Raw genomic sequence first — 12,807 nt, forward strand, 5'->3', positions numbered from 1 at the left:
GGCTGCAGAACTTTTGGATGCGGAAGCCACCTTCCTGGAACTTTGTGCGGCGCTCGCTCTAGCTCTGCTGCACAAGGACACCAAAATGAGAGCTGCCCTCTTGGTGGAGAACTGCATGGTGATCGCTGTGTGGAAACTGGCAACTCCAGACTTCTACCGGTCTGTTGTGAATCAGTTTGGAGTTGGAAAGTTGACTGCTGGGGCTGCGTTAATGCAAGTGTGCAGAGCCATTAATCACATCTTGCTATGAAGGACTCTGACTCTCTTGACAAAATGCATGAAATGATGGATGGCTTTGCAGGATTCCCTAACTGCAACAGGGTGATAGATAGATGGCATGCATGTCCCAATTTTGGCCCTGGGCCATCTTGCGATGGAGGACATCAATAGAAATTGGTACTTCTCTGTGGTCTTGCATATATGATTTCACTGACATCAGTGTGGGGTGGTTTGGGAAAGTGCGTGACTGACGCATCTTCAGGAACACTGGCCTGTACAGAAATCTCGAAGCAAACACTACTTTCCAGACCAGAAGATTCCAATGGGGGGGAGGGGAATGTTGAAATGCACATAGTGATCCTGAGACCTAGTGTACCCTATACTACCATGTCTCATGAAGCCTTAAATGGGAAACTTGGACAGCAGCAAGGCGACAATGCTGCTGAGCAGGTGCAGAATGCAGCAAGGCTGAGCAGGTGCAGAATGACCATAGAATGTTCCTTGTGCAGATTAAAAGCACACTGGTGCTCCTTTATGGTAGGTTAGACCTAAATGAGGAAAATAGTCCCATGGTCATAGCAGCCTGCTGTGCGTTCCATAATGTTTGTGAAGCTAAGGGTGAAAAGAATTATTTGAGGGGGTCAACAAGCATGTGGACCAAGGGAATCCAGTGGATATAGCATAATTAGATTTTTCAGAAAGCCTTTGACAAGGTCCCTCACCAAAGTCTCTTGTCCAAAGTAAGCTGCCACGGGATAAGCGGGAAGGTACTTTCATGGATTGGTAACAGGTTAAAAGATAGGAAACAAAGGGTATGTATAAATGGTCCATTTTCAGAATGGAGAGAGGTAAATAGTGGTGTCCCCCAGGGGTCTGTACTGGGACCAGTCCTGTTTAACATATTAATAAATGATCTGGAAAAAGAGGTAAACAGTGAGGTGGAAAAATTTGCAGATGATACAAAATCACTAGAGATAGTTAAGCCCCGGGCAGACTATGAAGAGCTACAAAAGGATCTCTCAGAACTGTGACTGGGCAACAAAATGGCAGATGACATTAAATGTCGATAAATGCAAAGTAATGCTCATTGGAAAGCATAATCCCAACTATACATATAAAATGATGGGGTCTAAATTAGCTGTTACCACTCAAGAAAGAGACCTTGGAGTCATTGTGGATAGTTCTCTGAAAACATCCACTGAATGTGCAGCAGCAGTCAAAAAAGCGAACAGAATGCTTGGAATAATTAAGAAAGGGATAGATAATAGGACAGAAAATATCATGTTGCCTCTATAAATCCATGGTATGCCCGCATCTTGATATTGTGTGCAGATGTGGTCGCCCCATCTCAAAAAAGGTATATTGGAATTGGAAAAGGTTCAGAAAAGGACAACAAAAATGAGTAGGGGTATGGAATGGCTTCTGTATGAGGAGAGATTAATAAGACTGGGACTTTTCAGCTTGGAAAAGAGACGACTAAAGGGAGATATGATTGAGGTCAATAAAGTCATGGCTGGTGTAGATAAGGAAGTGTTGTTTACTACTTCTCATAACACAAGACCTAGGGGTCACCAAATGAAATTAATAGGCAGCAGGTTTAAAACAAATAAAAGGAAGTATTTCTTCACACAACGCACAGTCAACCAGTGGAACTCCTTGCCAGAGGATGTTGTGAAGGCCAAGACCATAACAGGGTTCAAAAAAGAACTAGATACATTCATAGAGGATAGGTCCATCAATGGCTGTTATCTGGGATAGGCAGGGATGGTGTCCCTAGCCTCTGTTTGGCAGAAGCTGTGAATGAGCGACGGAATGGATCACTTGATGATTACTTGTTCTGTTCTTTCCCTCTGGGACATCTGGCACTGGCCACTGTTGGAAGACAGGATACTGGGCTACATGGACCTTTGGTCTGACCCAATAGGGCCATTCTTACGTTCTTAAGTTTTCCCTGTGGTGGTGTGCAGAGGCAGATTGCCTGGCAGCTGATTTTGAGTAGCCAGATACCAGGGTTATTAGAGGGTCACACTGGGGGCCGTTTGAATCAGGGAGGCTTTGAGGCACCATTTTGACAATGAGCTCCAGTCATGTCTTTCTGTACAGCACTCTACAATGCTTTAACTTGCCACCTTGCATGAAAATGTTGATTCCTCACCGTGATTTGTACTCAGCAAATGATCAAATCGCCTCTGGGTATTAATTCCAGCACCAGCCACTGTGTGTAGGAGGCAAATAAAGATTGGTTATCTTTCAGAGAGTATATTTTTATTAAATACCAATTAACACACACACAAGGCTTTGGGGAAGAGAGATAACAATGAAGGGCAGTGTAGGCTCTTATAGCTGTGTGTAAGTCCAGCTATCATTTTGGAAGATGAAGGGGTGGAATGAGCGGGGTACCGAGAGGGGCCAGGAAGTTGCAAGGAATGTGTGGGAGGGGTTTAGGGATGGAAAGCAGTTCTGTGTTGGCTGGAGGGGGGCCGAGCATGCATTAATTCAGCCTGCAACATGATTAGGGACTTCAACATCTTAGTTTGCTCCTCCATCACTTTTATCATCTGCTCCTGGCCCATTAAAATTTGCTCCTGGCTCTTCTTTCTGTTTTGCCTATTTTATAATTTTCTTTTAAAGTATCTCTCCATGCCCTGCATTCTTGTTTTTCAGCTTCTGAGGATTAAAGCACCTCTTGAAAGATGCCCTCCTTGGTCGCTTCCTTATCTGGCAGAGGGACTCCACTGCTGTGTAGGGAAGGCCCCGAAGGCCACATGTGCAGAACCACAAGAAACAAACAGAATCATGATTGTTAGTGCATGCACCACATCAAATCATTATAGTAAAATGCACCCCCTTTTTTCTTTTTCCTTTTACATAATCAGTTTCTCACTGTCCCTTGGCAAGCTCACAACTTCACTGAACACCCTAAACATGGTGAGTTCGGGGATGGGAGGGAAGCAGGCGCTCAAGAGGAGGCAAAGGATTTCGTTGTGTGTTTTGTTTTGTATTGTAAATGTTGCCACAACTTGCCACAGGCAGGGGTCATTGAAGCCAATATTGTCACTCCTGAGGGTAAACAAGGATGCATCTCCTGCATTTGTGCGGCTTCAGACCAGATGCCTATGCTGCTCGCCTGTGTACTGCTTTGGTCCCTGTACAAATGACTGCTGATTGGCATGGGAAAGTTTCCTACTACCGGGGAAGGAACAGAGCAGCTCTGCCAAGGAATCTTTGGCAGAGGATTGGTGGGTACCTTCAGGAAAGTTTCCTAGAGATCTCTTTGGAGGATTCCTGTGAAATCTCTGTGTTCATTAACACACTGTTCTGCCGCATTGCTTAGTTGCACAGTGGAATGTGAAGCACATGCAAACACAGCTAGTCTTGTACATTTCTATCCCTTCACCCACTTCTAGAATATACAAAGCAAAGGACAGCTCTACCTCATAACTGAGTGGAATCAGTTAAAAAAGATCACTTACCAGGGCTCTTCTCTCCTGCATCATGTGCGCCAGAGACGGACTGCTGGGATTGGCTAGACCCCCTCCAGAGTTTAAGAGGTCCTGACTTGTCGTGCCACCAGATGACCATGTCATGTACTCCACATCATCCTTCAACTCGACCTCCTCGTCCTTGGGATTGAGTCTGCTGTTGGCTGTCTCCAGCCCCACTGAAGTATCCATGGGGCTCTTGGCGGTGGAGGTGGGGTCACCGCTGGGAATGGCATTCCGCTCCTTATAGAAACGGCAGGTCTTTGGCACAGCACCAGAGCAACGGTTTGACTCCCTTGCCTTCTGGTATGCCTGCCTCAGCTCCTTTTTCTTCGGGCGGCACTGATGTATGACCCGTTCGTAGCCTGTATCCAACATTCCACGAGAAATCTGTCTGTAGGTGTTGAAGTTCCTAGGGGGAGTGTAGTTGGGACTGCACAGCTTCCTCTCCCCACTGTGCCAGCAGATCCAACAACACAAGTGCGCTCCAAGTGTGAGAGTATTTGCTACGTGGAGCCACCATGGTCATCTGGGAAGATGGTATGTGAATTGTCCATGCCGAACAAACAGAAGTGGAATTTCAAAAATTCTTGGGCCTTTAAAGGGAAGCCTGTGTGTCTAGGTGCAGGGCAGTGGAATTTGAACTGTTGACCAGAGCGGCCAGGATGGGCATTCTGGGATGCCTCCTGGAGGCCATTTACAGCAACATAACCAAATCCGGTGTCTACACTGACACTTTGTCGATATAACTTTGCTGCAAAAAGCTCTATGCCTCTTGTCGAGGTGGTTTTATTTTGTCAGCAAAGCAGGAGAGTTTTGTTGGCAGAAGGAGCATTGTAGTGTGTACACCTCCACTGTTTTTTGTTCACCAAAGCTGACTTTTTTTTGTCAAAACTTTGTAGTGTGGACAAGGCCTATGGGTATGTCTGCACCTTTGAGTTTGAGATAAATCCTACCTTGAGGAGACACGCCTATGTTAGTTCTGATCAAGCTGTCACGCTAAAAATATCAGCGTAGCCATCATGGCAGGCAGGACTAGCCACTGCTGCTATATTGCTATTTTTAGTGAGCTAGCTTCATTAGCTAAGGTAGATGCATCAAGTTGCAATTTATACCTCAGACTCAGACTGTAGATGTAACCTTACTATGAAGGGAGGAGGAGTGTTTACAGTCACAGGTACTGGGATTTGTCTTAGCAAATGAAACCTTGCATCTGTAAAACTGAAGCACTTGAGTTTTTATAAGTATAAACTGGACTTGCTTGTAATGGGGGGGAATGAAAAGTGCCTGGATAGTATTTGGAGAGTGGCTGAGGAGCTGATGAAGCAGTAGCTATGCCATCTAAAATTGAGCTCTCATGGTGTTAAAAACTGCAACTGATGTTCCAGCGTGTGTTGATACTCAAAGCATTTCATACAAAGAAGGAACATGGTGTCAAAAAGAGAGTTTTGAGCCCTAGCCAAAGTTTAAAGGAGAATACTACTTTGAAGCTGAATTGCAATCCTTACTGAGGCTGCACCTCCTCCTAAAGTTTAGTGAAAAGTATTCTAGAGAAAAATACATCTCAAGTGACACTTTTTAGTCAAGCACAAACGCTAAAGAGAAAATAAGACATTTCTTCTGTAACTCACTTTGTTTAATAAATCTCTTCCAACCCTCGTTTCTTACTGTTCTCCTGCTTGATTAGGTATGGAGGCTAGATGGTGTGCAGCAATTGAAAGGAGTCCTGTGGATCTATGCCTCACTTGCAATTAAAACTGTAAGTGGAGGAAATGTATTGAAATTATTTTACTTCTAATATACACCAGTGCAACTGAGCAGAACTGGATTGGAGAGCATAGTACTAGAGTGTGTAGTGAAAATGAGGGGTCTGCTCAATGTGGACATAAAAAATAAAATGCTTGCTTATTTCACTACACAACATCTGACCTGTGCACCGAATGACATGGGGGGGTCCTATGGAAAGAATAGTATATATTGGAGACTTCCACAAGTTCACATCTGTGGGAGAAAAAAGCTAGGATTACTTGTACGAACCTTAATTCTGTGTGCTTAAAGAGACAGATCACTCAATTTTAGAATTAAAATTTATGGAAGATACACGTTTGAGTCTTTTTACCAATTTCTGTAGTTCACAACTTTTTTCTTTCTTTCTTTCCATTTTCTCTTTGAGCACTGCTGTCAAATGCACAAAATAAACTGGAAAAATATTTCACATCCTCCTCCTTGCATCCAGGATTACTACACATTTTCACACTGGAGTGACTTCTTAAATTGATGTCCTTTTTGCTTGCAATCCTATGGCTTTCTTAAATGGCTTTTTGATCTAACACTTTATCAGTGACAATTGGCCTTATGTTAATATAGCATGGAGGGTGAATTTTAGGCCTAAATGCTCACCTAGTTTACCAGAAAAATGCCATCTTCAGACTTACTTTTTAATATCTATTATAGCAGAGCTGCCTCTCTTCTGTAGTTAAGTTTAAGCGTTACTTTCTGTTTCCAGGTGGACTACTGTAAGTGCTCTAAAATCTTCATGCAGACTCCAATTTTACTTTAATAGTATTGTCAAGGAAATTAGCATTAATTAAACTAAAGACTCTAGAACGCAGTGTTGTTGTAGCCATGTTGATTGCAGGATACTAGAGAGACAAGGTGGGTGAGAGAATATCAGATAACAAAGGTCATTGGACTACTCTCTGTTGGTGGGAGAGACAAGCTTTCCAGCTTAGACAGAGCTCTTCTTCAGGTCCCTGTGTAAGCTTGAAATCTTCTCTCTCACTAACAAGTTGGTCCAATAAAAGAGATTTCCTCACCCACCTTGTCTCTCTAAAGACTCTAGTAAGCAATCAGGGTAACATAATCATCCCGAACAGTGGAAGTAAGTAATCAAAAGCAAGTTGTAGGGTCACTTGGCCAAGGTGTTCCTGATACACAGCACCTCTAACATAGGGGTTTTTTTGAGCAGCGTGGGGAAATGGAGTGGAAAGGAGGAAGTATTGGAGGCAGATTATACCGATTTTTCCTCCCTTCAAAAAAAGTCTTCAACTCCATGCTATTCCTTACACTGTCATGCATCTTCTAACCCGCTCTTCAGCCTGTGGGTCTCATGCCAGTGACTGCTTGGGGAAGAGGCAGAACCAGCCCATGCTGGACATGCAGAAAAATGGACAAGGAGATGTGGGGCAGTAAAGGGACTAACTTTAAGCCAGTGTATTTTATGGCTAGGTTAATCAGTTTCAAGGAGCCAGAGGCAGTGAAGTGGGAGAGCAATGGTATGTTGGAAGGTAGGGGGGTGGGGTGTGCTGAGAAATCCTTTTTTAAAAAAAAAAAAAAAAAAGGAACTAAATGTCCCCAAATTTAAACACACTTAAGATTGGCCAGTGGTGCCTCCTGCTGTTGTAGAATGAAGAGAGCAGCTAGACTTAAACCTCTGAAAACCAGGAAATGAAGAGTTATGATAAACAACCTTCACTCTGCAGTAGCCTGGGGAATGATTCATTAATGGGAGCGCAAAAGTTAACAAGCTACCAAGGGAAGTGGTGGTTTCTCCATCTTGTGGAGTTTTCAGATACCATAGGAACTGGAAGCATTTCTGGAAGGGGCTTAAACAGTTATTAGACTCAGAACAGGAGTAGGTAACTGGATGAAATTTTCTGACCTGTTATACAAGAGGTCAGACTAGGGATCTGATTGGGTCCCCACTCCCCTCTAGCTTTTAACAACTGAATCGATAAGTAGATGGGAAGGACTAAGAAAATGTCCTTTTTTCCCCCAGTGTGTTCCACAGACTTGAATTCCAGTGATTATCTGCATGCACTCCATCTGTGTTCACTGTAGGGATAGCTGTATTGAATAGTGGAGGGATTAGTTAGAGCAGGTTGGCAGAGCTGGCACTGATACACTTCCTCTTCTCTTTATATGCCTCATTTCAGCAGTGAGTTCTGTAGGTGGTCAGAGGTGCCTGGGGGTTTTCTTGGCGTAGATATTGTTTGCAGTCTGACATGACAGTGGTCTCTGGGACTTAATGAGGGTTAAGTGAAGCTAATGTCTCAGAAGAAATCCTCAAGATCAGAGCGAAGAGGGTGGTACAAGTCTGTGCTTTGTGTGGAATAGGGTCAGTGTTGGATTGTGGGCATATCCTGTTTGCTGTGCCAGACCTAAACCTGAGTTTCCTTTTGGTAAAAAGAAGTTAGACTCTTATACAGAGCTCACATACTGACCAAAATGTTCAGTAGTATCTGTAAGGGCAGAGTACTAATAGGTGGTGGTGCTGAAAGAGAGCAGAATCTAATATGCAATGTCGGGGTAGTATGTACCTTAACTTAGTGTTTCCTGACTTTGAGGTTTGTTTATCCATTCGCAACATGAACTCTCATTTGTTTTGTGCATGTAATTTAAATATAAATCGCTTTAACCCCATAGGAGCTTAAAGCCTGCAGTTTGCTTGCTTTCCAGTCTCCATTTTTCTTAATGGAATTAGACCCAGATGCAATCTCAAGCTTTGGTCAGATTCAAGCTGCAATGTGGTGTTGAAACAAAATTGTAGGTATAGAGGGTTTCTTTCTCCCCACGTTTCCAATAGTATGCATTTTAACAAGTGATAGTGAAATTGTCTTGTATACCTTGGGTACTTCAAGATTTGAAGCAGAAAAATGGGAAACCTAAGGCAAGTAGAAGCCTTCAAAATAACTGCCATATTACTGTTTCTACAGGCTTAGTGTCAGTTAAGTGATGTGTAGAGGAAAACATTGGGGCTATGCCCTCCTCTAAGCTTTAGTTGTAGCATAAGGAAGGCCTGGAAGGCTTTCAGTTTTTATCTTAGAAATATTGGCAAAAGCACAATTTAAACCAGCAGTGTTACATTTTGTTAGTTGCTTTAGTGGGCTGGCTTACATGTTGATTGAAGATTCATGATCCAAGGTGAAGGAGTGAAGGTGCTGAATCCAATGGAGCTTGTCTCCCAAATGGTTTGGTCAAATACATATTATACTCCTGAGGGCATTCTATGCCAAAAAATGAAAAATTGTACACAATATTTTAAAATTCTGCAAGTTTTATTTATGAATAAATATATGCAGACCTCCAGCATGGCAGTGAGGAGCACAGGGCACTGGATGCACAAAGGTGGGAGATCAATCTGCTGCCCTGCACCCGACCCTGACACAGCACAAGGCCTGGGCCTATCCAAGAAACACCCTGGGGTCTTGCCCATCTGCACCCAGGTGTGGGGCAGGCAGCCTCGGGCAGGCAGGATCCAAATGTGGAGGGGCTCTGTGTGAAGGGCTCCAGGTATGGGGTGAGAGGATTCTGTGTGGGACAGTCTGGGTGCAGGCAGCTTAGTGGGGGGATGTGGGTGCACAGAGGCTTGTGTGTGTGTGGGGGGGTGGTTCCAGGTGCTGGGTCAATGGGACTCTGCAGGGGCTTCCAGGTGAAGGTGGTTGGGCTCAGTGGAGGGGTCTGGGTGTGGGGGGCTCAGCGGGGGGTGGGGTGGGGTTGGATGCTAGGAGAGTGGGACTGGGCAGGGGGTCTGGGTGCAGCTAGTTGGGGGTCAGTGGCATGGGGGTCTGGATGTGAGGGCTCAGGGTGGTGCAGGGGGTGAGGCATCAGGGTGGCAGGTTTGAGTGCAGGGTGCTCCAGTAGGGGGTGGTCTGGCTGCAGGGGTGGGAGCCTGGCTGCAGGAGTGGGGGTCCAGAGCAGTGTTCCCTCTAATTTTTCCCATCATGTGCAGAATGAATTTTGTTATGTACACCAATATGGAGGTGATGTGACTCATCACCTTCATATTGGTGCACATAACAAAATTCATGTGGTGGGGGTGGGGCCGAGGAATGCTTGTGGGAGGGGGCAGAGGGTTGAGGTGCGAGGGCTGCGGCTGGGGGTGTTGGCTCTGGGGTGGGGCCCAGGATTGGATGCAGGGGGTGTGGGTTATGGGGTCGGGCCAGGGATGAGGTTGTTTGGGGTGCAGGAGGGTGCTCCAGTGGTACAGTGAGGAGAGACCACTCTCCCCGCAGCAGCACCTGGGCTGGGGGGAGAGGCGCCTGTCCCCACTGTGGGTGCACTGGGGCTGCAGTATAGGCACCCCTCCCCCGCGGGGCCCCAGCAGGTCTGGGATTGGGGAGGGCTGCCCAGGCTGCTCCTGGGTCCAGGCTGCTCCACGCCGCCCCAGCTGCTCCAGGGTCGGGCTGTGCCATGCCGGCCGTGCCAGGGTCCGTGCTGCTCTGGCCACGGCTGGATCCAGGTCATAGGATGAGTTGGGGCAGGGGCAGTTTGGGGTCTGGGCTAAGTGGAGACTGGGGGAGGGGTTCCCTAAGCGCTTGTGTGGTGCTAAATAGGCAGCTGTGCAGCTTAGAGGGAACTTGGGTCCGGAGGCATGGGGGCTCCAGATTCAGGGGTTGAGGTTAGGTGGGATTTGGGTATGGAGGGCTAGGGGCGGTTCTGGATGTACTGAGTGAGGCTTGGCAGGGGTGTCTGGGTATGGGAAGTCTGGCGGGAAGCCGGGGAGGATGCTGAGCTTCTTGCAGCTGGCGGTTTCTGGGGGTGGATCTGACATAGCCGTAGCAACTCCTTGCAGGGGAAGAGGAAGTTCCATCCTCTCCTGCCTCAAGCCCAACTGGGACTAGCAGCTGATCCTGGCTCAGGATAGGAGCCACTGGCTGGGGTGTCCCCAGCCCCGCGGTGATTTACCTCTCAACTGGCTGCCTGAAATGATGTACCTGCAGTTGCTAGGGATTTGGTGCATCACTGCTCTGGCAGCTTTCCTTTACTTCCCTGTCAGAAAGTCATTTTTCTGTGGGGAAGCGAAGAAATCTGTGGGGGACATGAATTCTGGGCATGTGCAGTGGTGCAGAATTCCCTCAGGAGTAACGTTAAAAATAGTTGTAAAGAGTGAATAAAAATCACTTCCTTTGTACCCATGGACTCTTCCAGGGTAGATAAAAATTAAACTTTCAATTTTTTTAAAATACTGCTGTTGGTGAGAAACTTTCCTTTCAGGCTCACTATAAACTAGAGCTGAATGAATAATAGACTTTTCAGTTCGGCAGCTGAATTTAAAAAACAAACAAAAAAAACCTCATTTGATTCAAACCAAAACAGTTTTAAAAAAACTTTAATCAAACAAAACACACACTCATTTTGAAGCTACCAAAAAAAAAAATCTTGTTTCAATTTGGCCATTTTCTGGTGCTTTTTTCACCCTTTGTTTTTAAAAATTGACCAAATTTGAAAATGAAATGCTGATTTGAAAGAAAGTCAAAATGTTTCCATATGAAATATTTTTGGCTGAAACTATTTGAGTTCTCTCTGAATTTGCAAAATAGTTTAGGAGTACCAAAAAAAATTTTTTTTGGCAAAATTTCTATTTTGTGAAAAATGTGCTCAGCTGTACTAAAGACATCATAAAAGGGTTGCAAATTGAGATAGGTGTATGTGTAGTGGATGGTTGGTTCTTTTTTCTTTTCCATGTTTAATTATGTCCCACTTGAGGCAAGAAAGTTGTATGTGGCCAGGTGGTAGACAGTTCATAATCTCTGGGACCTACTGATCTGAGCTGCTGCAGCTGTTTAATAATTAAAATTAATGAGACAACCTTCAAGTCATACTCTTATTATCAAACCAAAACTTGTGAACTGAAGTTAATATTAGTTACTAATTGCTATGGTCTCAAACAACATAGTGGTATATGTGCATGAACTGTTTCCTTATGTATTTAAAGGTATGATATATTGACTTTATCTAATGCTGTAATTGCTAATACGATGTCTGAATATTTGTATTTTTCTTGCAGTGAAGGTGAACGACCAAGCCAGAATGAAAAAAGGAAAGAGAAAAGTGTCAAAAGAGGGGGAAATCGTTTTGAGCCGTATGCCAACCCTGCTAAAAGATATCGAGCTTTTATCACAAATATTCCATTTGATGTGAAGTGGCAATCTCTCAAAGACCTGGTCAAAGAGAAAGGTAATGGCTGCTTTGGGTGGCAGAGTGGTGTCTGTCATCTTAACAGTGGCTGACTTTGTCCTGAAAATTTTAATTTATTAATTTATGTTGTTCTGGATAGAATTAGTGACATGAGTTTTGTAAGGGGTCTAGATTAAAGCCTTTTTGGTGTTGCATGATATCTGTTCTTAGGCAGCTTTCCACACAGGATAGTTCCTGTGTAGGCATGTTGGCATGTGGTTAATAGTGCTTCATCAAAGCGTGAAAGGTGCCATTGTCTCATGGAAACCGTCAGACTTTCTACATCAGGACTTGTTTTTGAGGTACTATAACGTGCTCTGAAGCATGTAATGTTTTTGGGTAATGTAGGTTGTCCATCTACTGCTGATTTAGTATATGTAGTTGTGTCCTAGAATCAAAATTTAATAGTCTGACTTGTGTTTAGATAATATCCGTATTGTACAATATTCAGGAGAACTTAAATGTGTTTAAGGGTGACCTACAAAGGAGGAAAAATTGGTTTGTGCCTCAGCATTTGCTACATTAAAGGAGGCCTTGAAAAAATGTTCGTGTTACGCTTCCCCTTTTTCACTCCCTCCCAAAACCTTTTTTTCATATTGAATGACTGATTTGTGTATTTGGGAATTCTCTCATTGATAGATTCAGCATCCTTACCTCCTCAAAGGTGAAAACAATCTGAAGTACTTTAAACTTCTGCCAATATTCTATAATGCTTCCACTCAAATAAGTTCTACTTGTTTGCTTTTACTGATATTGGACTTGTTCGTTTCCAGTCTTCCTGGAAAAGCAGAGGAGTCAAGATCTGAATTTCTAATGTAGTACAGTAGGGGCTCCCTACTTATGATTTAGAGGTCTCCAGTTTTTTAAAGATGCATAAAAGCATACAGATCATTTTCTCTTGTAGGTCACTTCTTAAATACATAGCAAGAGAATGATCCATAAATTGATGTGTCTTGCAAATTAGTGACCAATGTTTAATCGTGGCATAAACTAGGTAAGGAATGTTAGGTAATGTGCTCACAGGCTGTGGCCTAAATGACGGGGAACACAAATTTCCAAAAGGTTCTTAAATGTTTTTCTTTTTGGAGGCAAACTGGAATTGAATGCATATAATTAAATCTTAAGGACTGTAGGCCATAGGGAACAT

The 12,807-nt window shown here is 44.2% G+C and overlaps 1 protein-coding gene across 3 annotated transcripts in view; it reads left to right on the forward strand.

The window, feature by feature from the left end:
• Window positions 1-12,807, forward strand: part of HNRNPM (heterogeneous nuclear ribonucleoprotein M) — a 55,580-nt gene that overhangs the window by 7,270 nt on the left and 35,503 nt on the right. For 2 of the 3 annotated variants that reach the window (XM_044998470.1, XM_044998468.1), the window contains exon 2: window positions 11,491-11,660. In XM_044998470.1, the coding sequence (XP_044854405.1) occupies window positions 11,491-11,660 (170 nt within the window). Of the gene's footprint in view, window positions 1-11,490; window positions 11,661-12,807 lie in introns of those variants that run through there. The other variant, XM_044998469.1, reaches the window with a different exon arrangement.

The sequence above is a fragment of the Mauremys mutica genome, chromosome 24 (assembly GCF_020497125.1).
Source record: "Mauremys mutica isolate MM-2020 ecotype Southern chromosome 24, ASM2049712v1, whole genome shotgun sequence".
In the NCBI taxonomy this organism is placed as follows: Eukaryota; Metazoa; Chordata; order Testudines; family Geoemydidae; genus Mauremys; species Mauremys mutica.